The sequence below is a fragment of the Ammospiza caudacuta genome, chromosome 4 (genome assembly GCF_027887145.1).
Source record: "Ammospiza caudacuta isolate bAmmCau1 chromosome 4, bAmmCau1.pri, whole genome shotgun sequence".
Taxonomy (NCBI): domain Eukaryota; kingdom Metazoa; phylum Chordata; class Aves; order Passeriformes; family Passerellidae; genus Ammospiza; species Ammospiza caudacuta.
Window position 1 is genome coordinate 61,617,792 of NC_080596.1, and position 24,506 is coordinate 61,642,297.

General features: G+C 38.8%; 1 protein-coding gene across 2 annotated transcripts in view; it reads left to right on the forward strand.

Moving 5' to 3' along the window:
• Nucleotides 1-255: 255 nt before the first annotated feature.
• STX18 (syntaxin 18) overlaps nt 256-24,506 on the forward strand; it is a 58,891-nt gene continuing 34,640 nt past the window's right edge. Inside the window, exon 1 of one of the 2 annotated variants that reach the window (XM_058802928.1) lies at nt 256-451. In XM_058802928.1, coding sequence (XP_058658911.1) covers nt 287-451 — 165 coding nt within the window. In that variant the 5' untranslated portion in view covers nt 256-286. Of the gene's footprint in view, nt 452-8,583; nt 8,705-24,506 lie in introns of those variants that run through there. The other variant, XM_058802930.1, reaches the window with a different exon arrangement.

Consider the following 24,506-nt stretch of genomic DNA (forward strand, 5'->3'; position numbering starts at 1 on the left):
ATTAACCTGCCTTGCACCAGCACTGCTCGGCTACACCTCGCAGGACGCCCTGGAGGGGGATCGTTACACCGTACACGTTCTATTTTCCGTACAGCGCTGGTTACACGGCAGGCTGTGCCGGGACACGGCTCCGGTCCCTCCCGTCCCTCCCAGGGCGCTGCTGTCCCGGGCCTGGCGCGGCCGGAGCCGCTCCCGCGCCGCCGCGGCCTCCCCGCCCCTCAGGCGGAACGCGCCGCGCGGGGCCGCGTTGCGCGGGGAAGGGCGCGCGGCGGCACCGGCGGCCGCCATGGCGGTGGACATCACTCTGCTCTTCAAGGCCAGCGTGAAGACCGTGAAGACACGCAACAAGGCGCTGGGGGTGGCGGCGGCGGGGGACAGCGCCAGGGACGAGCTGCTCAAGCGGGGCACCGCCCGCTCCAAAAGCGACTTCACCAGCAGGGCGCGGGAGGTGGTGAGTGCGGCGCCGGGGAGAGGGCGAGGGGCGGCCGGGGCCGCCGGCAGCGGCTCCTCCCGGGCGGGCAGCCCGGCCCTCACCGCCGCCTCGGAGCGTCCGGCGCTCCCGGGGGAGAGCGAGCGGGCCCCGGAGTCGCCCGCAAAGAGCGGCGGGGCGGCACTTTCCCACACACGGCTGTGGGCTGGGAGCGCGCCGTGAGAGCCGGGGCCCGGCGCTGCTGGGCCGGCTCCGAGCCCGCCTGTCGCCCGCGTTCCCCGCGGCGCGGCCCCTCCCGCCGGGGCTGCGGCTGTGTCCGTGCGGATCCGCCGCCCCTCCGGCCGTGCCTGCGGGCTGAGCACGGTTGATTCCTCCTGCCGGCTGCCACGTAACACAGCTGCCATGGCACACGGGTTCGTCTGCGTCTGCAGCGCTGCTCCCTTTACTGCCTTTGGCGTGCTGGCTTCCGCTCTCACACGGGGTGGCACCTAAGTGCCAGCGCTAGGCAGATTACATGTACAAAGGTCGTCGGAAAGTTTTAAGACTTGCAAAGACAAACACTGAAAAGTTAAGGAGTAAAAGAGGTGAAAGATGATCGGCATTAACAGCAGTCCTCAGTCCATAGTCGTTCTGTAAAGACAATTTTGCTGCATATTCTTTTCCTCCATTCTTAGTCAAAGGCAGGGTTTGAATAACATGTCTTTGATAAAGCACTGGACTGCATGTTGAAAAACTAAGGAACTGTGAGGAGACAGACTTACAGAATGGATTTGCAAGTTTGGGACTAAATGAGAAATGCACAAGTGTTTTATAGTAGCAGAGGAAGCACAAGGAAATATGAGGTTTTATGTTCCATTCTAGACACTCTTATAGCCACAGATTTGTTTGTTCCCTCTGAACAAGCCTTTTGTCCCATTGCCATTAGTATTTTCTCTGTCTTCATTTTTATTCCTCCTGCTCAGTTTCTGTGTCTGTATTTCAAAGTATTTACAGTCTCAGACTAGGTTCATGCCAACCTCCTCCTCCCTTCTAGTCTTTGCTCCCTCTTACCTTCCTGCTACCAGGGCTTCTTTGCTTTTGCCTATTCCCAAGTTTGGTTTTGTTTTTTAAAGTTGTATTCATACTCAAGCCTACCCTGACCTCCATCTTCTCCTTGCCCTGCTGTGGTTCTGTGCAGTGATAGCATGCTATAGCCATGCCATTTTTTTCTGCCCTGGTTCTTTGGCTCACCCCTGTTCACAGCTGCTGTTTCCTGATGATCCCAGTTTTTTCTCTGAACTCCTCACCCTTTCTGAGTTTCCTCAGTGCACTGTCCAGACAACAGAAAGAAGGACAAAGGTGTGGAGAAGGATGTCTTATTTAATTTGTAAGAGCATCAGGTGAAGTAAACAGCTAGTGCCAAGGGGGATGAGCTGAACTGTCTGAGTGGGACAATGATTTAATTAATGGTGCTTATATAAACGTGACTTTGGAGAAGAAGCAAAAGCTGCAGTGTGTTGCTGTGTGAACACGTGGTGCCTGTTGACAGCTGGTCAGTGAGAAGGAGCAAGGTGGGCTGGCTTTCCTCTCTAAGTCCTGTACCTTTGTGATAGTGAGCCAACAGCCCACCAGACCACAGAACATCATTTTAATGTGTGAATAAAACATTGAAACTGCAGCTAGAAGAATTAAGATTTATAGTAAAATAAATGATGATTTTATGTGTTTGTTTCAGCCAAATACAGTTCAGTTTAATCATGTATGTGTCAAACTCTCTAATAGTAAAGACCCTGAATAAGCTACACTTAGTCACCACTTTCTTTATGCCTTACTTGGTTGCAGAATAGAATATTTCAGTTTGGAAGGACCTACAACCATCATCTGCTCCAACTGCCTGACCCCTTCAGGGCTGAGCAAAAGTTAAAGCGAGTAATTAAGGGAATTGTCCGAATGCTCCTTGAACACTGACAGCCTTGGGGCACCAGCCACCTCCCTGGGAAGCCTCTTCTGATGTTTTACCACCTGCTCATTATAAAATGCTTCCTAATGTCCAGTCTAAGCCTCCCCTGGCACAGCTTTGAACCATTCCCAGTCATCCTGACCCTGGATACCAGAGGGAAAAGATTGCCACTTCCTTCTTCATGTCCTCTCCTCAGGCAATGTAGAGCAATGAGATTGCCACTCAGCCTTCTTTTCTCCAAACTAGAGAAGCCCAAAGTGCTTAGTGCAAGTTCTCCACCTGACATGGAAATGTGGAAGTAGTGAAATAATAGAGTCTGCATAAAGAACGACTCCTTTCAACATTCTATTCTGTGTGGGCTTGCCCAGCATCTTGCAGGTGGAGCTGTGCAGGTGCTGCTTGTGCTCCAAGCTCCAGGAGGAGCAGCCAGTTGCTCACAGCTGCAGCACAGCTGGAATGTGGCACTGGGCAGGCACTCAGCTGTAGGATCAGAGATCTCTCTAGCCCATCCCACAGAGGTTTTGTATCACATAATTTAGGTGTTTGAGCACTTTGCTGAACTATATTGAGTGAAATAATTATCATACATTGAATGTTCTCGTTCTCCTTTCTGCCCCTGAAGGACTGTGACTTTTGCTGTAGCATCCAAGGACTGTGGAAACCTCTTTGGGTTTTGACTTCTTTGTATACAGTCTCTAAGTGATGCTTAGGAGGGAAGATTGAAGGTGCTCAGTGTTTGGAGGAGAAGCTGTAACAAATTGTAACCAGTAATTGTAACCAATAATCCTACAATATTGTAACCAGAATCCTACACAGCTTCTGTATTTATGTAGAGGTTCATTGTGCCTGGGAGATAAAGTTATAAATTCCTATTTTACATTCTGAAACTTAACATGATTTTTTTAGGTGGATTGAGGGAGGCACAGAGAATGTAGAATATAAGAGTTTTGACTTGAATCAATATTGTGTGGGGAAGCTGGTTTAGAGATGTGTGCTCTTGATGTTTTGTGTTACTCACAAGTAAATATTTCAACATTCTGTATTAGTTTATATTTTTTTGAACCTGGCTATTTTATGCTCAGGTATACTGTGTTGCTGCAGTCCCTGGAGAGCTGATGAAGGTGTTTGTATTTGAGGCTAAGTTCTTAACACAATGATGTTAGGAGTTCATCTATAACCATGGTAAAGTTAGTTGCAGAGACTGGTGTTGTTGGTGATGTTATTAAACTGTGATAAAATTGTTCAATTCATATAAATCAAAGATGGCTGTTATGGCTCTGAGCTGTTGAAAGGATTTACTTTGCCCTGGCATTGACCCATCACTGTTTATTAGGTTTGGGTTTTTTTTTGGTCTGTCAGCTGCCATTGTACAACCATTGGGCTGTCTGATATGTAATGTGACTTATGTTTTTTTATGGTGAAAATTTTTGACACCTCTCAGTCTCTTCACCATCTGCATAATGTCTAGGACCAGGTAAGAAATTATTGTTAAGGATCAACAGGACCCTGTAGCTACAGGAAAGCTACAGTTCCAGTGACAGACTTTCCATTACTTGCAATGTATAGAAGGCTTAGAATTCATTATGTGTATGTTAGTGCTTTTTAGTGAATGAAAGCAAAACATTTTCTTTCTCTTAGACTTTATGGTGACATTTGAAATGCAGTATCCAGGGTTAATATAGTTTGCATTTCTTCATACTTTTATGTAGGCTTATGTAGTTGTTTGATGCTGCCTGGATGCCAGGTACCCACCAAAGCTGCTCTGTCACTGCCCTCCTCATCTGGGCTGGAGAGAGGAAATAGAATGAAAGGTCCATGGGTCGAGGTAAGGACAGGGAGTGATCTCTCAGCACCTGGGTCATGGGCAAGACCAACTTGAGTTGGGGAAAATGAGTTTAATTTATTACCAGTCAAATCAGAGGAGGATAATAAGAAATAAACCAAAATCTTAATACCAAAACCTTGCCACACAAATCCAAGGCATTTGTTCCTTGGTATGGTGTCAGGTTTGGGATTAAGCTAAGTGATTGAAGAATTTTAAAGATTTGAGCAGAAATATTTAAGTAAAAAAAATGGGCTCACAGTAAGTGCTCAGTGACAAACATAAGCAGTTCAGAGCTCCAGTTTATGTGGCACTGGTTCACAGCTTTACAATGCCTTCAGTCTGTTGTTTTGGATGTTTTAAAAGATTGTCAGTTTTGCAAAGTCTTTGGCATTTGAGCTGCTGTTTTATTTAGGACAGTATTAGGAAATGTGACTCCTAAAGGCCTTCCCTTTTACTTTTTTATGGCACATGAGAGCAATTAGGAATATCCTCTGTCAAATATACTTCTTAGATATTTGAAAATATAGAAGGAACAAGAACTTTTTGTGATTGCTGACTGTTCAATTTGTGTTGGAGAAATGGAATCAAGGCTGATACAGCCAATAAACAGAAATAAATATAAATGAATGATCAAGCTGGATTTCATGGTGGATTTAATTGCAGTCTTGAATAAAATCTGTTTTGCTTTGGGAAATCATCTTATTTAAGGTTTTGTGAAAAGCTAAAAACTGAAGAGTTGGAACACAAATTATTCAAAAACAATATCAGGCATATGTGAATAAATATCCTTGAGAATGGAAAATTTGAAAGGTTAAATGCTTCTAAATCTTTAAGTGCAAAATTTCAAAATGATCAAATATCCATGTTTGAAACTGTTGAACACATAAGGATGCCAGATTCATGAGGCTTCAACATCTGTTATTCATATAAGTTCTGTGTATGGATTCTGTAGGATGATTAACTGATTCTTCAAAAAAAGCATGGTACAATAGGCCAATACTCACACAAAAATTATGTTCAGCTGCTCTGTACAAATGTGTAATGAGGAGGAAAAATCCCCACATAAAACTTGTCTCCAAAACTAGTTCTTGTGAAAGCCAGAACAAATGACATTGAATATAAATTTTAAGCAAACCTTTTAATTTCAAGGCCTTGACTTCTGTAGTACATTGCTTTGGCTACACATAGGGCAGTGGTGACTTAATTATTTTATTTTATTTTATTTTTTATTTTTATATGTAAAACAGCTATTCATGTGTACCTGTGAGAGTCCAACTTATTTCATTGTTTGGAGTGCAGCCTATGGGATAACTTACAATAGCAGTGCTATTAGAAGAAATGGAGAGCTGTTTTTTTGTCCTTGGTGCCAGATTTGAGATACTCCTGCACATCTTTGTACAGACTGGTATTTAGAGCATTCTCCTAGGACAGAAGAAGGTAGGAGTGTTTGTGTGTGAAGTTACAGTTTATTCATTGCCACTGTCACTGCATTAAATAAAGCCTAAAAAAGGCATGGGGAATGCCCAAACCAGGAGCTGGCCCCCCAGCTGACTATAGAGGACCACCTTGAATAGCATGATGTCATTGCTGACACAGGACAAATAAAAGGGAGTGTTTCTAAATATATGTACTTTCTGATGCCTGTCAGAGTGTTCAGGATTGTTTGAAGAGGCACCAAGAATAAAATTGAGCCACTGAAATAGTGTAATGTACACAGTGCTAGTAGGGAAAGACAAGACACTCACTGGAAAATATCTAGGTGTTTACAAATAGAAAGATTGAAAAATATTAGTAGATCAAATCTAGAGATCTAGATTTCAGAGGATTCCTTGTGCTTAATACAATTCTAATATGATAAGGGAAAAGTTGATTTTCAGACTGGGAGGTCCACAGGCTTTTCCACTGCCTACTGGTTTCAGATAGATCATAACTTCAGTGAGTGGCAGGTACCAATGTACTGGTCCTGGGAGTAACACCATCCCTGTTCTAAAAATGAAAGGTATAGAAAAATAAAAAAGCCAAATATTAAATATTTTATTGGCATATATTGTAATTATTATGATGCTGGTTCTGAGTCAAGTTCAGGTTGGTGATTCCAGAACAAGTCAGGTTATATATGAACTTTTAAAAAAACTGTGGAATATCCAAAGTAATGAAATAGTCAGTTTGCTGTATTAACCTTTACGAGATGGGACATGTATTCTCCAGGTCTGAAACAGAACTGAAAGGGACTTAATCCTAAAACTTCCATATCCAAGAGTGAATTTAGCATTGTGGGCTAACACAGGCAGAGCACCAGAGACTGTATGGTCATGTAGTGAGCTGTTTCTGTTGTAATTGGATAGCTGATACTTACCAGTGCTATGAAGGAAATGGCCAAAAATTGCTGAAGTTGTGTGCTTTAATGGTTTTGGTTTTATACTCCAACTAAAAAATTATAACCTGATTTAATAAGCCTGTTTAATAAGATTTTTTTAAACTCTGCTGATTGCATAAGAATAACTCCCATGAGAGAATATTTGAATGCAGGGGAAATATATACTGTTTGTGGTGTAGCCAAATTAGAGTCTTTATTAGAAATGAATGACCGTGCCAAATTTTGGACAGTGAGTGATTTCAGTTCACTTGACTTTTAATGAGAGTTAAGTTCTATTAAATTGGGCCCATTGCTGAGGTCATTAGGATTAATTCCTTCTTCTCTCATGAACAGTTAATGAACAGTTGCTCTTTCCCCCAAAGTTCACCGATGATGTTGCATTTTGTACTTATTTACATGCACATGGGTTTCCCTCCCCCATGTTGTAGGCAGAAAGTATAATTTGAAATTGTACTTTTTCAAATAGGGAGTTACAGCATACTGCTGCCTAATATCTCAGATTTATCTCTTCCCTTGTGCAAATTACAGTTAATGTTAGTTTTTTATTATGAGCATTTATTGGTTTTACTTCTCATTTCCTTCATCCTTGTTAGAGAAATTTAGTCTGAGAGACGGAAGGGAAAGACAATAATTTTAATTAGTAGATGAGAAACATAAAAAAAGCTGGTAAAGGAAATAGCAAAATAAAGATTGGGAAAAAAACCCTACAAACTGGGAGAAGAATGAAATGCTGACCTTGTTCAGTACATTAGGACTAAATGCCAAATCACTAATGTTCCCCATGTGATGCTTCTGGTTTTAGCAAAAGTCACTTCAAAAATAGTGAGGAGGGTATTGGCTGGCCTTGGGGAAAAGTTATGAACTCCTGCATTTTGGGAAATGTCTGTGCAAATGTCTCTCATTGTTTCCCCCTGCTTTGTTTGTTTGTTTTAAACTACATTCTTAACTCCATGGGAATTATTTTTTGAATTTAACAGAACAGCAGGATTGAAAGTTGGCTCAGGAAACAACTTTCCTTAGTTGCCTGTCAATTTTGTTTTGACTAACTGGACCTCATGTGGTGCTGAGGAGTCTAAAACACTGCAGTTCCCATTTTGAGGATGTTGCCTTTGTCCTCACCTCACCTCACCTCCTTCCAGGCTGCTTGTGGGAGGCGCTTTCCTGGCTTGGAGTTGGAGGAATTGTTGTATCCTGCAGCTGGTAACCATGAACTCTTTCCTGATTGTGGTGTTCTCTTAAGCTGACACCTTTTCCAAGCTCTTGCTTTTTCATCCTGCCACAAATAAGGATAACATTTGTGGAAGTGGAAGAAAGCTGAGGTTTATCATGGGTAGCCTCCTTCTTTTCTTAAACATAATTTACATTAGCATAACCTCTGCAGGAGAAAGATGGGCTAGGGGCAAGGTGGTGGGCCTTGAGGTGTCTGAAAAGCTGGAGAGATACAGTGGAAAAGAGAGACAACAGAAAGTGTGCAGGCATAGCTGGAAGAAAATGGAATGATTGAGGTTGTAAAAGATACAGTCTAATATTAGAGGTAGAAATATGAGAGAAGAAGGAATATCAGGAAATTATGAGGTTGTGATATAGTTCATCTAAGTAGGGAAGAGAGGAAGGGAAGAAGGGAGAAAAAAGCTGGAACTTAATATTTTCAGGTTACTGAATTTACCTGATGCATTTATACTTTTTGCTGTTTTACTGAGTTCTTTATCAAAGACTTTGGAGCAAGAACAGCTCATTATTTTGAGTACCTTGATGCACTGCCATTGCTAGAAGCCTTGGGGTCTATATTTATTTGTGTTGAAATGTAGCCTCTTGTTTGGGACAGAAATGAACATAAAAATAAGCAAACACAAAAGAATATTGGTGTGATTTGTTAAGTGATGCCACTGTGAGGTTTATTTTTCCAGCTATTAATACTGAGGCCAAAATAAAGCTAATTTCCCTGGAAGTTGGTAACTTTAATGTGTCTGATTATTCTCCTCCTCTTCTTTTTTGAAAATAGGACAAGTTTGGTGGATAGCAGCCCAGAGAAGGTCTTGGCTGTGACACTTCCAGTATCCTGCAGTTCTTTCTGTGCATGCTGCATCCTGCTTCTTCACTTAGGTAGAGATGATGTTCTTGGACACTGGAAAAGTAATTTCTTTTGTTATCTTTTGCTAAATCGAGTCTGGACTAAGGAGTTTTCTCCTTATCAATTATCAAACAAATTCTGAATCATCACATATGTTAATTGGTTTAAACTCTGAAGCATATTGAAATATTAATAAAATGAGGAGATATTTTTATTTAGGATGCAAATTGTGCTTCACAAAAAAAGTTTAATCTCAGAGAACAGCTATTTCAAAACATAAAGGTGTTTGAACTTCTCACAAAAATTGGTTACATATCATTGCTTTCAATGAGTAGTACTCACACTTGTGTTTTTGCTAATTGAGACTCATTTTGGTCATCAGGTTTAGTTATTGCTGTAATACTGAGCTGATAGCTTGTGATTTTTTGGTAATGAGTCGATTAAGTTTTTGTGTGTTTCACCACAGATAAAAGGATACAATTTTTCAGTGAAAGGTTATGTAATTATATGCTCTGTCTTTGAAACTTCAGTCCATTGTACTTGAAAATATTTTTCAGACTGGCAAATATTAAAACCTGGCATGATAGCTTTGGCAGTGAGAGCAATTAAGGGGTGAAAATTGGAGGTATGAATAATTTCCAGTAATTCGAGGAAAATGTTCTTTAGTGTTAAAATATTACACTGTGGTATAATTGCATAGAATGTTAAATGATGGATACTTTTTTGAAAAGGCAAGTTTCCTGGCTTCAGGGTGGTTTGTCAAAACTTTCTGTCTGGCAAAAAATTACATTTTATAGTGATCAGGTGTTTGTTGTCCCTTTTTACCCTTTCATTCTGACTCTGCCTTCTCTTTCGATGGAGGCTGGTGAGACCTGTAGAAAAGTGCATGTGCTGCATTGACTCAAACGTGCATCTATTCCATTACTGCAGGTATTGTCCAGCATTTGAAAAGCAAACAAAATAAAAACCAGGTACAATTAAATGTAATCCAACTTTCTTTCACTCTTTGTTTTTCCACTATTAATGGATTGCTTGTTATTTCACACCGGATATTTTTTTTATGGACTTTTAAACAGTTTTGAATATGGAAGTAATCTCACCAGTTCTAAATTGAATATTTCATTCTGTATAGAAATTTCTGTAGATGCAACTGACTGCTGTTTCCCACCTCTCCAATTTTTCATCTGTGTAGGAAGAGTGAAGTGGGTTTCAACTGAATGTTGGTGGAGGTTCTGTGGGGATATCCAAAAGCTCTCAAATGTTATGTTGATTAATGATGGAAAATAAGAGAAGGGGTCTTGGTTTTACTCCTAAATTTATTTGACCTCTAATATGAAGTATTATTCTAATATTCTAACTAGAATAACTATAATTTTAATAAGGTCATTCCATACATTTTTAAATTTTTCTTATGGAAGAAAACCCTAAGGCCTCCACTGTTTAGTCAAGGTGAAAATATCACTTTATTTAGAAGACCAGAAATAGTTTTGCTGCAGGACTTGTGGGGATTTCTGGAATAAAATACACACCTGAGGCATGTCAGGTAGAAGAGGAGGTGTGAAGGGAGCCCCCCATGAGTGCCCTGGGGGCTCCTCCCTGGCTCTGTGGCAGCAGCCTCCAGAGAAGGGGAGAGTTGATTAAAAGGGTAGGAAAAACAGGAGTTTGTCAGTTATGGGTTGAAACCAAGGTGTTTGGTGTTTTGGAGAGGAAAACAGATTCATGGAGTTCTGAGTTACAAAAGTCTTGTGTCATCTGCTGGTTTTCAGACTGATGGGTAAAATCTGGATGTAATTGTGTGATGGATTTTTTTTCTTGACTATTTTCAGATGATTTGGATGTTTTAAAAAACAAATTTGAATTCCCAGGACTTCTGAGATTTCTTTTTCTTAAAAATTTCCAGCCTTCCTTTGAGACTTTTTGGGTGAGCTCACTTTTCCCCCATCTCCAATTTAACAAGTTTTGTTTCCTGCTTTTACTCTAATTCTTTCCTGGAAAAGAAGGAAAACATTGTGTGAGCTGTAGAAGAACATTCTGCCCTTAGGACACTCTGTGTGTAACATACAGCATGTTATACATGGTATCTGCCTTTTTTTATGACTTGTTCTCTTATATTAAAGTAAACACTGATAGCAAGCAGGCGTGAAAGGCAAACATGTAGTGGTGATGAAAACTATTTAATGATTAGTAGAGAAACATATTTATTGAAAATAAAAGCCATGTCTAATGGTGACTTCTTGAAACACTACCATGTTGTGGTATTTGCAGTGCTGTATGTCCTGTACAGTAGATATTGTTTAAAATTGCTTGGGAACTGGAGCTTGCAATAGTGAGCTTGGAATGTCCTGCAGATAATTAAGTTGTGGTCAGGCCTTACAAAAATATAAAGTTCTCGAACTATGATTTTATAAACATGCTACAATAACATTTCTTTATATTTAACAGTTTCTTATAGAAAGCTGATAGTCTCACAAGGCATTGACTAAAGGTAAAACATCAAGAAAGAAAAAATATTAAATTAAAACTTCACTTAGGATGTTGACAGTTGGCTTGTAATATTAAACAGATGTGTGTGTTCTTGGGATATTCTTCTTTCAGAACCTTGTTGCATACTAGTTTTCAAGTGACAGCTACAAATTTTTGATTAATTCAAAATTCTTCTTTCTTCAGTTATCTTTGTTATATGTTATTTTCTTTGGGTCTATTCAGCTAGACAGTGTGGTGCAAGCTGCAGTTTCTGCTGTGATATTGAAGGGAAAGTGTTCCTTTGTGTAGGCTTAAATTAAATTAAATGAGGCATTCCTCATTCAACTGTATAGAAAAATTATTACATATATGCAAATGTGCATGTATGAAATACGTGTATGTATTTCTTGGGCATGATATTACCTTTGCATGTGTAAGGGTGGCATTTATTGGTTCTGGTTGTGGCTGTGGTAGTAATTTGGCAGTTTTGGCTCCTAGTAAATATTGCACATAGAAGCCAATACCAAAATAATGGAACTTAAGTTTTTATAAGATGTAAGTTTAATGAAACATGGAGGGAATGGTCACTTAAAGGGAAAGTGTATAGCACTATTAAAATGGCAAAATGTTGTGTCCAGTTCTGATGTCAACCTTTTTCAGAAGTGTGGTAGTGGTGGGATGTTGCTTTGTTGGGTTTTGGGGTTTTCTATTGACAGAAAGAGCCACAAGAATGATTTAAAGTCTGAAAAATTACCTTGCAGTGAGAAATCCTTTAACCTTATTTTGTTATGATGCACAATCACAAGTCAAAAAAAAAAGACTTATTTCTTCATGAATGCTCTAAACAGCAAAATAAGATGCAGTGCTGCAAGTAGGATGCATTATTTGAGGTGTGATTCAGCTGATCCTTGATTTGGTAAATTCTGCATCACTTGAAATCTCTTGAGTCAAGTGCATGTATTTCAAAATACACATGGTACTGTACAAGTGATGCAGCAGTTAATGCACAGAGATGGCTCTGGAATTTCCTTTGACATATGGGATGTACATATCCTTATTGCTTCATACCAAAGCAAGCAATTGGATACTGCTGTTCCAGATCCCAGACTGCTGCTCCAGTGACCTGTGACTCTGATCAGTCTAACCTTGGACTGTGCAAATGTATGAATGTTCTCTCTTCATTTTTAATAATAAATGAACTTATGGGAAACAAATCATGCTAGAGTATTTCTAAAGTAAAATAGCTGTATTTGACTTCACAGGATGCTGAATCTACCACACACGTTTGTTGCTTACTGTGAAGTAAGCAACCACTTTTTAATTTTTTTTGGTTTTGTTTTTTTTTTTTTTTTAATTGTCAGGTTTCTTTTCCACAGATTTCAGGGGATGAGTGATGTACAAAGATGGTTATTTATTTATTTATTTATTTATTTATTTTTAGAACTGAAGGAATCAGTATGAAGTGATTGTTGATTAAATAGTGCCACATCGCTGTAGTCTGCATACTGACTCCATTTAATATATGTGAATAGGATATCTTTTTTTTTTTAATGATTGTATAAAGACAAAATTATACAACATAATATGAGTTGAGACTAGCTTGTAAGAATACACTTTATTTTTCTTGATGATGTTGCTTTCCGTTCCCAAAATTTTTAGCTCATTGTGGAATCTGTTAAAGTATAGATGGGAAATACTTAGGAGAGCTCAGATACAGTTTCTTATGGATTTTAACATGATGTAAGAGACTGTACAGCAAATACTTATTACAGATAGTAAAAATGTGAAGGAGAAGAAAAAGGAAAAATATCAAAGAGCTTATTAGTTGGTCTAAAATGTGACCTGGTGTAACTTCTTATATTCTATTCATTTTCTGATGTGTTGCAGCATACAGAACATGTGGTGCTATGGCCTGGCTATTTCACTTACTTGACCATTTCTTCACAATTTATTGTCTGAAAAATTACAGTAGTTTCAGGAATAGTATGTGGATTTCCACAATACACTTGAAATATGTACAGTTTTATTTTTTAGGGAAATAAGGCATGTGTATTTTTTGAAGGAAACTTTGTTGCTTACAAGGAAGGAGAAGAAGCCTTTTCTATATAGCTCTTAAGATTGAGACTTAAGACATATTATGTACCTCATGCAAATTCTGTATATGAGTATTATTTCAGTTTTAAAGAAATACATTCAAAACATCCATTAGAGATGTGGAGGAAGAAGATAATACAAATATTAATGGATTTTACCTTTTGAGTGAAATTGCATGCTCATTTCAAGGACTACTTTTATTTGCTTATAACGTGGTTGCTACTGATGCTCTTACATTTAAAGAAGAGCTACCACTGCAGAAACCCATAGTCTGTTTGCAGGCATTTTATAGATTGAAATGTTTTGAACAAACTGATTTGTATCAATCAGTTCTTAAAATGCAGCAGAACAAGTTTCTTTTTTCGGTGAGACTTGTAAGTTGTGGTGGGAATTCTGTGCAGCCTGATGATGATGGACAGGCTCTTCTGTCTGAGCAGGCACACAGATAATTCAGTTATTAGAATGTGTCTTTCTGCTGGGGCTTTGTGGTGGTTGGGTCTGCCTTCAGTTGTCCCTCTTGTGGACGACTTTGAAATAATATGAATAAAATATTAATCATGGAAATTACATGGATAACATGTTTGTTCATTAGCCCACTGAGAGACAAAGGATATTATATTAACATAGCTCCAATTATCCTTATTGCCAGTGCTTGAATACCAAGGCTCTGGCAGAACAGCTCTGTAGATGTATGCCTAGATATAGATCCTGCCAAGATAACTTGTTTGACTGAGGCTGTTGTCAGTGAGATAGTTATTTTAAGCACAAATGTATGTTTTAACAAAAAAATATTTTCTTCTTGGAATTTTATAAGGAAGAAGATTGTTGTAATACAAAGAAACTCAAACTCTTGAATAATAAGTTTGGAATTGTTTCCTACCTCTTTTAAGACTATGAACTGAACTATTATGTTGCCTTCTGATTGCATGGTGTGTTTCCTGCTTTAAATTGCTATTACAGTAGCTCTGAGAGTGCCTAACTGAGAGCAGAGCTAAATTCTCTTTGCAGAGCGTTTGAACTGTTAACTGAGCAAGACATTGAATGATGCAAGATGAAATCCTGGTTGTACTGGAACAGGCTGCAGAGTTATGGTTAATTTAATTGAAGAAAATACTGCAAAAAATTCTTAGCTGAGTGAAATTTCAATGCTTACATATTGTTTGTTCCACATTTTATCTTGACTAAGAATGAGGATGAAGGCTCAAATAAGAGATTGTGGAAAAAGAAGTCTTCTCAAGTGTTTTTAAGTGTTTTTTATCAAGACATATTTCTTTTTTTTTTTTTTTTTTTTTTTTTGCAATAAATGCACTTATTTAGTTGAGACTATTCAAATATTGTTCACTTTGGTCCTAAGAGAGCATTCCCCAAGTGGGGAGGCATTATGAGTAAGGACATTTCTAATTTGTGTCATTATTTGTATTTCCAAAGATATGCTGTATCCTAAATCAAAATAATTCTGAAAATATTTATTCATAACAGTTGTTGGGTAAAACTAGCAATTTTCTGAAAAAATGTAGTTTTGAAACTCTCTCTGAGTTGTAGCAATTAACCTACATGCACATTTATAATTCTAGAAAATGGACAGCATATTACATTCAAAGACTGGATCTGATAGACTCAAATTGCTTAAAACATCAGTTATTGAAGATGTCCCCCTGGGACTTTGAGAAACTATTTAACAGATGAAAGTACATTTTGAAAAGTCTGACCTTACAGGCAATCATAAAATGAATCAAAACAGTTCTTTCCTCCCCTGAAATGTACAGAGCCATCTGTATCTAATCCAGTAATTATAGACTGAGTTCAATTACCTTTTCAAACTTGGAGCAGACTGGAGACTAGGCAGTGAACAAACATAGGGTTTTGTCTAGACCTCAATTGACCACAGTCTAAAACTTGAATTTATATCTAATTTTATTTTTAGTGTAGCTTGATAGTTTTTAAAGGATTTATTTTGCTACCTAGTTGCTAGATCATGAAAGTTTTTTATTGTTGACTTAGTGTTTATGGTGACATTTTGTGTTCCAGTGAAGTTAATGAAATGGCACCAAGTCCTAAATGTTTACTGTATAAATAATTTTAAATTTTTAAAAAGTGGATTTAACAGCTCTTTTGAGTCTTTAATATTGCCACAATCAAATTATGAAAGAATCTGAACAAAATTATGTAATTTAATGTCTGTACTCATATCCATATATTTAATATTCAGATCAAAACACCCGCCTTTGATAGTTTTGGCTCTTTTAGAAATATGGATGCCAACTATGATATTACCAGTAGTTGACACAGATTAGAAACTGTGCTGAAACTAAATTTTTAACTATTTTTAAAAATTTATTTCAGTTAAAGAAGGTAAACTATCTGTTCAGCCACAGGCAGTGTTAGAGAATACATACACAGCTACAAGTTGTAGCAGTTCATGTAAATTATCAATTTGACCACCAAGTTGAAGCCTAGGCAACTTTTAATATTATCCCACAAGCAGAACAAACCACATAATATATAATATAATATAATATAATATGCATCTTGATGAGAGTAATCTTGTGCTGCATTCACTGTCTGACCATATTTCCAACAAGGTGCTGTTACTCCACATAGGGCAGCTCTGAGCAGCCTTCTCTTGGCAGGCATTGTTCACAACAAAGCTGTGTAGTTCATGGAACCTGGTGCAGTGCACTGGGGTTGTTACAGGAGAACATTTCCTATCTCTTGGGTAGCAGTGGAGGAGCAATGATTAAGGACAGAATAAATGCTTTATTTTTAACTTTTAATTGTGCAGTGTGCGTTTGACAGAATGGCGTTTCTTGGCAAGTGAAGCCTATGATAATTAGTGCATTTAGTTTAACTTACTTATTCTTAATAATAATCAGTATTTGTAGCAGTTGCTGTAATTAGTTAAGAATGTGGCTCATGGTGACTTCCAAGTCAACACATATTTGATGAATAAGGCACACTGTTCCAGTAAGTAGTAAATTTGACATGACAAGCTGGAGTCTTTTGATGTTTAATTGGCTTTCCTTGTAACACTTGAGGAAAAAAATGATCTAATGAATGTTGCATTGACCATAAAGCTGAAGCCCCAGAGATTGCATGGAATGCATTTTGTCTCCATATTTTGTAAGCATGGGAAAAGCTTTCTAATATTTCTGTTTTGGCATGGTTTTTTGGGTGGGAGGTGTTGGTTGGTTTGGTTTTTTAGTGTATAGTAGTTTTCTGGATGAATGATACTGTTATGAAGAGGTAATATGGAAATGTATAAAATCATATTAATAATCATAATCTTAAAGCAAAATTTGTAGTAGTATATTATCAGGAAGTGTAGTAGTATATAATATCAGTCTGGTTTGTTGTTTTGGTTTTTTTCCCCTCTCAAAAAGGAAGGACTGTCATGCACTCAGAAGTCAGGAAATCCAATTTAAAATTTCAGTCCTTCATCAAAATCTGATTTACAAAAGCATGGGAAGTCCTTTATTTCTCTCTGCTTTAACTCCACATCAGGAGCCAAGAAGACCTTTCAGCTGTTGCTAATAGCAAATGTCATCATCTGTTTCACAATCATATTTCTATTGGTAGATTTATCATAGAAGATATGACTATAAGCTGCTTCCAGTAAGTCCCCTAGCACTCTCTTTTCTTCCTCTTTCTGTTATGACCATAAGAAATAAAATTCACCTAGAAATTCTATTTAAATTTATGCTTCCACAGAATGTACCACCAGCCTGCAATGGAAAGTAGGGATGGTTGATGTAAGTTTCTGAATTTTTAATAATTCCATGTTACAGCTTCATAGGAAAAATCTGCTATGACCAGGATGCTATAGCCTGTAGCCTGCAGGTTACCTGAAACGAGAAGTCTAGATTTAGCACTGTGTCTATTTGGATCTGGATAATTTTAATTTTAAGGGGTAGTGACACTCCTGACCCCAAATTCTAAGGCTGCTAACAGTAGCTTAAGAATTATGCTGGCTGCAATAGACAGAATTTGTGTAACAGGAAAAAAGACTATTTCGTAGTCTCAAGATTTTTCATGACCACATCAAGTGTTTTTCCCAAGTAATGGTTGGTTCAGTTGCATCTCTTTGCTCGTTAGAGAAAGGACTTTGTTTTGTGACTGTTGCAAGAGACTGCTGTTGATTTTCAGTTGCATTCTGAAGACTGCCCGATAGATTTTGTGCTGTATGTATTGCGTACATTATACTTGTAGTGTAAGATTAAAAACAGTATTAAAAAACCAATTGTGTTTTTAGTTTAATGGAAAGAGAAAAGTGAAAGCATTTGTGCTTTGTGGCTAGTTGTGTGTTGGCTGGTTTCAAACTGGATCGCTGGAGTCAGCTCCTGTGATTGTCCAGGAGCCTCGGAGCAGGCGCCCCACGCCCACAGAGAGCACGCACCTCTTAGCTGCCTCTGTTCAAGGAAATGCATTGAATTTGCCTTGTGAGATCATTTTTAAATCTAAAGGGAATATTAACTTTATAGTAATCCCTGGAAAAAAATTGAGGTTCTTCAGGAGTCACCCTATTTTCTCCTGTTTCACTTATTTAAAAGAAGTAACTTTCTTTTGCCTTCATTTGTTCCTTCCAACTCTTTCATTTTTGATGTGTGCTTTTCTTTCTGATTCTGTGTATTTATTTTGTTAGGTTTCTGTTGAAATCTCTCACAGTTTTAGTGTCATTGATTTCTTATTGTTGGTATTCTTAATTTGCACTCCATTTGATTCCTTTGTTATATTTATTTTCTGATTTTTTGGCTGATTTTCTTTACATTTCAGAATTAGTTGACCCTTGTTTATTTAAGTGCTAAGAACCTGTTAACTACAAGAAGGATAATTTCGTTGCCCACAAATACCTAGTCAGTTGTTTCACTTTCTGCAGTAGAAGGGAAGCTTTTTCCTCTTGTTGCTGTCTGATGTGTTGTGTAAGATGAAGGAATTCAGAGTGCCTTCCATGTGAAGCTTGATCTTTATAAGTAGTTTTTCTTTTTTTTTCTTACTGAAAAGAATTCAGTAATTTTTTCCTGCATTGTCCAGCAATTGTTTTTTTGGACTTTTTCCTTTTCTTGACTCCATTTGTGATGTTAATTAGTATTAATAATGGCTACTAATGAAGCAGTAAAAAGATGCTTGTAGTCATTAAAGTTATGCTTTTAAAAAACTTTTGAAAGTAGAAAGTCCTCAAATTATTTTAAATAAAAGAAAAATTATGTTGTGTTAATTAAACTACGTAAGTCACAGTACAGCTCATTTGATATAGTGCAATGAGATAGAACTAAACAAAGTTGTGTGAGTAAAACTTTCTACTTTGACGTGGGTTTATTTTCCTTCCCTTTATTTTTCTATCCTTACTCATTTTTGTCTCTTCCATGCTTATTGATGCTGTAGTCAGACAGACACTTGAGTTGCTTATGCAGGAACCACATTTGAATTGCTCTGTAGGGGACTGAAGAACATTCAGGACAAAAAAGAAGAAATATCTTCAAACTAGTTTAGATATCCTGACTTTAAGTATACACTGCTGCTATACACTCTGTTCAACAATATGCTTTTCCACTGGTATGACATTAGAGCTACAGGCATTTGAAATTGTTTTGTGTTTCTGTGGGGAAAATTGTAGTTTTAGAATGCTCTGGTTCTAATGCTGGTGTGCCAAGGAGTAGAACGTGTTATTAATACATGAGGTCAGGTTAACCCTCTCCTTGCTAGCACATATGTAGCATAAAGTGTTTTGTTTAGGCTGTTTTGAACACTTTCAAGAACAATATTTTACATCCTTGGAGATTTGCTTTGAGAGTTTGTTTCTTTCTCCTTTAAGTGTGGAGTTTGGGTTTTTTTGCTTTTGATTTGGTTTATTATCCTAAATAAAGATCTTGATCTTCTAATACACGCTAGGCTCTCGTGTCTCTGATATCCGTCTCTCATTTGCACTGTAATTATATTTTCTGCTTTAGCTTGGGTGTACCTTACTTCTCATGTTTTTTCACTTGTTACTTCAAACCATACCCTTCTGCTTTTGTTTCTATTCCCCCTTCCATCTGCAATTCTTTCCTTCCTTCACTTCTCAGTGTTTCTCTTATTTTTCTACACTTGTGCCACAATGAGCTTTACCAGCTCCTGTTGCATTTATTCATACAGTCAGATATCTGCTTGACATTTACCACTTAATCTTGACTAATCTCTGTATGATAAATTCTCTTTCTAGTATTAAGTTTTCATGTTCTAATTGTGATTCATAGCCGTAACATTTTTATCTTAAAGTTGCTAGTGAGGTGGGTCCTCATCAGGGTGGTACTTCATGTTTACCTTTCTCTCTTCCTAAGATCATGCCAGTGCATGAGCAGACTACTGAAATACTGATGAAATGTATTTCAGTAATACTGACTCATCTGTAATGCAGAGCAGAGCTGTGGAGCAGTGGCGTGACATTTGTTAAATCCGGTGCTCGTAACCCAAATAGAAATGAAAATGTAGTATCATTTCTGTCCTTGACATGAGAGACCATTCACTAATTCATGTAAGAGCTGTGAAACATTGTGGCAAATTGCAATAGCATTTTAGCCTAACCTTGAGTGAAAACTGTACACAAACCTGTATCCATCTTACAAGAGATACTTCAATTTCTCCCTATGCTTGTCTGCTGAAATACAAGTATTTTTTATCCAGTTGTTCTGTTACTTGTCCACACAATGTAGTAGCATTCAGCTACTGCAACCCAACCTGGGAAACTAGTCCCTGTTTTAGTCTCTCTAATGGAGAGTTTCAAGTAAAATAAGAACTCAAATTCATTTTGCAGAGTAAGTATTTTAATAGATTTTTGTCTTCTGAAGCTCTTCTGATTCATCAGAGTTTACAGAGTAAGCTCAATCTTTTTCATTGCACTGGTGGTTTCTGTGATCTTATCTCCGTGTACTTCGGAGCCAGTGCAGCTCTCGCTGCTAAGTCCTTGTGAACAGGAATCTGTCAATAAATACATGTCAGTGTCTCTGCCACCATCTTGTTTCCTGAGATTGTCTCACAGCTGGCTGGGCACTTAGGAATTTCAGAATGGAGACCGTGTTCCTTTCCTGAGCAGCCATGAGGGTAATGCTGTAGTTTACAGCCCTCTCTTCTTGGAGACCCTTTGGAGTTGACTTCTGGTTGGAACCTCAGACTTAATGCAGCAGTATACAGTGGTGGTATGTCTCAGTACAGGGGCTATTTCACTTTATTTCAGCCAGCCCTTTTGTTTCCTTTTCTTTGTTTCTGTTTCTTTCCCTATTTATGCACTGTGTGTTTTCTGTGGATGTGTACTGTCAAAAAGCCACCTATTATGTGAAGTTACGGGTTCCTATGGATTTGAGACTGTCTAGAGATAGATAAAACACTTTCAGAAATTAGTAAGATGTTGCAGGGAATGGTAGCCAGTTACAGGACACAGGTCAGTTAACTCAGAGGCAGGAACAGATTGTTGTATTTTGAGGTGTCTTGCAAAGTTCACTTCAATGAGTCTCTTTTGGCATTTGTATTCCAAGCCAAGCTTTTTCATGCCCACGTGAGCCTTGGTTTGGCTGAGTCTCCTAAATCAGGCTCTCCTACAGACTGAGTTAAGAGAAGGAGACCAGAAGCTCGTATCTCTTGAGGTTTTCAGAGTTTGTACTCTGGCTTATGAACAGTTACTAGAAACTTTTAAGCAGCTTAATTTTCTTTCTCTTGGTTTGGTAAAGTGTTTGTCATTGTATAATAGATGGAATAATTGAGTTCACAGTTTAGCTGTAAATAAGGCTGAACTTTATTCTTTTTTTCATTACTTTCCAGACATGATTTGATTATTTCCTATTGATATAGTCAAGGAAGGCTTACATGGTGACTTTCATACAGGTTATATAACCACCACAAGTGCCATAGAATAGTATACTGTGAAACATACAAGAATTAGAGAAATTACCTGTTAAACTGTATTTTTTTGATAAAGTTTCCTTCTGCTTTTACTTCAGTATTTTTCACAACTTTACATGGCTAAGACAGATGTTCCCACAGGAAACTATTTCAGTCTATTGTGATGTGAATTTTTTTCTAGATTTTGGGCTATGTTTTTTGTTTTGATTTTACATTGTAAAGTACATCAGTGTTTCCTCATGTGAACTTCTAGTTCTTTTCCTTGCTTTTTCAAAATACAAAACATGCTGTTGCTCTTTTAACTGATCTATAAATCCTGAATTAGTTTAACCTTGAATTACTTTATGTAGCACAATTGTTGTTGAGGGTCAGCATGCTAGAATGTTTCAGGCAAACTTGTAAATACCTAGTCTATAGGAACCACTATTTCTGAACAATCTTTTAGCTATGCTGATATAAGAAAAGCTTTCCAGTTTATGCATTTTTGTTCTTCTCTGCTACTCCCAAACTTTTTATATGAGAAACTCATAAAATTTTTTGTGCTGTGTTCCTGTTGGCCTTGCAATGTCAAAGCTGTTTCTCATGATTGCTTTCATCATTGAAGATGTTTAATAGATTTATTTTAGCTTTTTAAATCTGAAAATCCTTAGCTTTTTTTTTTTTAGTGATTGGCATTTATATCAAGTGAAATTAAAACTCAGATATCTGAATGCTTTGTTCAAATTGGTTAAATGAGTATGATTGAGTTGTAAGAAGTAGCCCATCAAGTAAAATCTTACAATTGCATACAAAGCTGTCTGTTGAATTAAAAAAACAGAAACCCAACTTTCATTTGCAATAGCACTGTTCTGATTTTCATTAAATAAATTATGTTTTACTCTATTTTGTTTAAACTCTAGATTAATTTCTATGGTTACAGCGGATATAAATCTCTTAGATTGCCTTTAAAAGGGATTGTTTATTCAAAACAGGACTGACAGTCTCTCCTCAAGAGAAGCTATTACTTAATTTTATTTTTCTAAGTTTAAATGCTTAAAAAATATTTGTAATGATACCCCAAAGGCATCATAAAAATGTAAAAATAATTATACTCTAAAATTACCAAAATTACAGGAAGTGGACATTTAAAAAATCTTTCTGAGATTCATGGCTGAGAAAAAGTGAGGCTGGAAAAGTGCCTTACTTCACAACTTGAAATCTTGTCAGGGATTTCACTTTCGGCGATTAAAACTAAATATTTGAATTGTCAGTATTACTCAGCTGTGAGAGAATAGCATTGATTTCCCTTTTAATTACAGCTAAAACTTTCTGCTCACAAATTCTGCAAGCGCTTTCTAGAGAGAAATTTTTATGTGACTATTTTTTTCAGGTAGAAATTATTTTCCCCATGGGGGGGGCATCTTTTTTATAGGCAAAACAGCTGGCAAATACCCATAGGCAGATGAAAACCAACATAAAAAGCATTTTGTGATGATCAAATCCTGGGGTTCAGAGATACTTCTTTTGGATGCTTCATGTGTTATCTTGGGGGTGTAATGGTCATTTGGTAGTTAATGGAAATATGGAAGGACAACATGCTCTAAACGTTCTTCTCTTGTACTTTGGTCATGTCAGACGATTCTTGAGTGGGACCAAGATAAGATGTCTTTCTTCTGTGATGCTTTTATTCCCACTTGAGCTGTGATAAACTTCTAGCCCTTGCTGTAGAATTGAGAATCCGTCATGGTTTGCCTTCTAAGACATTCAGAAAGGGATAGGATGAAGGGAATTGGATAATACTTGGATTTCAGATTGACTGTTAGTATTCCTCTCTTTCCTCTCTCCAAGAGGTCCAAGAGCTATTAAAAGCATGATCCTTTTTTTTTTTTAAGGCTGTATTTTTACGCACCTCAGTGTACTGTTGTAAGAACTAATGGTGAAGAGTTGTTTTCCCCAGAGGTGGAGGAGTGGTGTTTTGTATGGTTCTATTTCCTAGGTGCTGTAACAAAGGAGTAGTGGCTTGCTCAGAAAAGGCAGTGAAGGAGAGCATTTGAAGTAGGGCAGAGGAGGAGATGTGTGTGCCTGATGGAGCAGCTCTGTCTGGGTTTCCTGAGGATGTGAATGCCTCTCTCAGTGCATCAGTCACTCTGCATCAACCATGGAAGGACTTAAGGCTACCAGGGCCCAGGAAGTTCTGCCATGTAGGGCAGAGGATCCAGCTCATAGAGTTTCCTGTTGCACGAGAAAAGGGGGCAGAAATGGCCCTTTGTCTTAATTTTTATGCTGATACCATAAAGCACTTGGATTAAAATCTTAATGTGTGCAGAATTGGCTTATTTCCAGTATATTTATTTTTTGCTTTTGTGCTTGAACTGTATATATGGTCTTTACATAAGGATTCATAAACATCTAATTTCTGACTGGGTGTTTTTCTTGGTGTTTTAGTGGGGGAGAAACTTATTTGGTATAAATGCTAGAGCAACCACTGAAGTAATGTTCAGTCTGTATAACAAATTAAGGAGTTGAAACATAGAAGTATTTTTGCACTAAGAATATTATTGTACAAATAATGAAAATCCAGGAAAATACTTGCCCCTCTGAATAATATTTGACAGGAGTTGTAGGATTTTGAGACAGAATAGGTGTTGTGTCGGTTCGTGCTCTGTATCACTATGGGTGTATGAGTGTAAGTACACCGAAAATGCGGAGCTCTCATGGGAAGGGCCTGGCGGAGGGGCTGCGGAGCCTGAGCAGGCTCGGCTCGGGCCGCGGCTTCAGGGAGCGCGGCCGCCGCGGCGGCTCGGCCTCAGCCCCGGGCTTGGTCCCGGGTTCGGCACCGGGTTCGGCACCAGCCCTGGGCTCGGCCCCTGTCCTGGACTCAGGCCCGGCCCCTGTCCCGGGCTCGGCACGGCACTGCATTCGCACTGGATTCGGCACCGGCCCTGGGCTAGGCCCCTGTCCCGGCCCCTGTGCCGGCCTCGGCCCCGGATTCGGCCCCAGTCCCTCTCCCGAGCTCGGCCTCGGCACTGGCCCCTGTCCCGCATGCGGCCCTGGCCCGGGTTCAGCCCCGGCCCCTGTCCCGGACATGGTCCCGGCCCCAGCCCTTGTCCCGGCCCCGGCTCCTGTCCCGAGCTCAGCCCCTGTCTCCGGGCTCAGCCCCTGTCCCGGCCCCGGCTCCGGCTCCGGCTCCTGTCCCGAACTCGGCCCCTGTCCCCGGGCTCAGCCCCTGTCCCGGCCCCTGTCCCCGGGCTCAGCCTCTGTCCCGGCCCCGGCTCCGGCTCCTGTCCCGAACTCGGCCCCTGTCCCCGGGCTCAGCCCCTGCCCTGGGTTCAGCTCCTGCGGTGCCCTGCAGTGTATTGCGGTGAAGCAGATTTCAGTCCCAAAGTGAAGTGCATGCACATAGAACTCTCTGAATTGCACTGCAAAAACCTTTCAGAAAATCAAAAGGTCTCATAATAA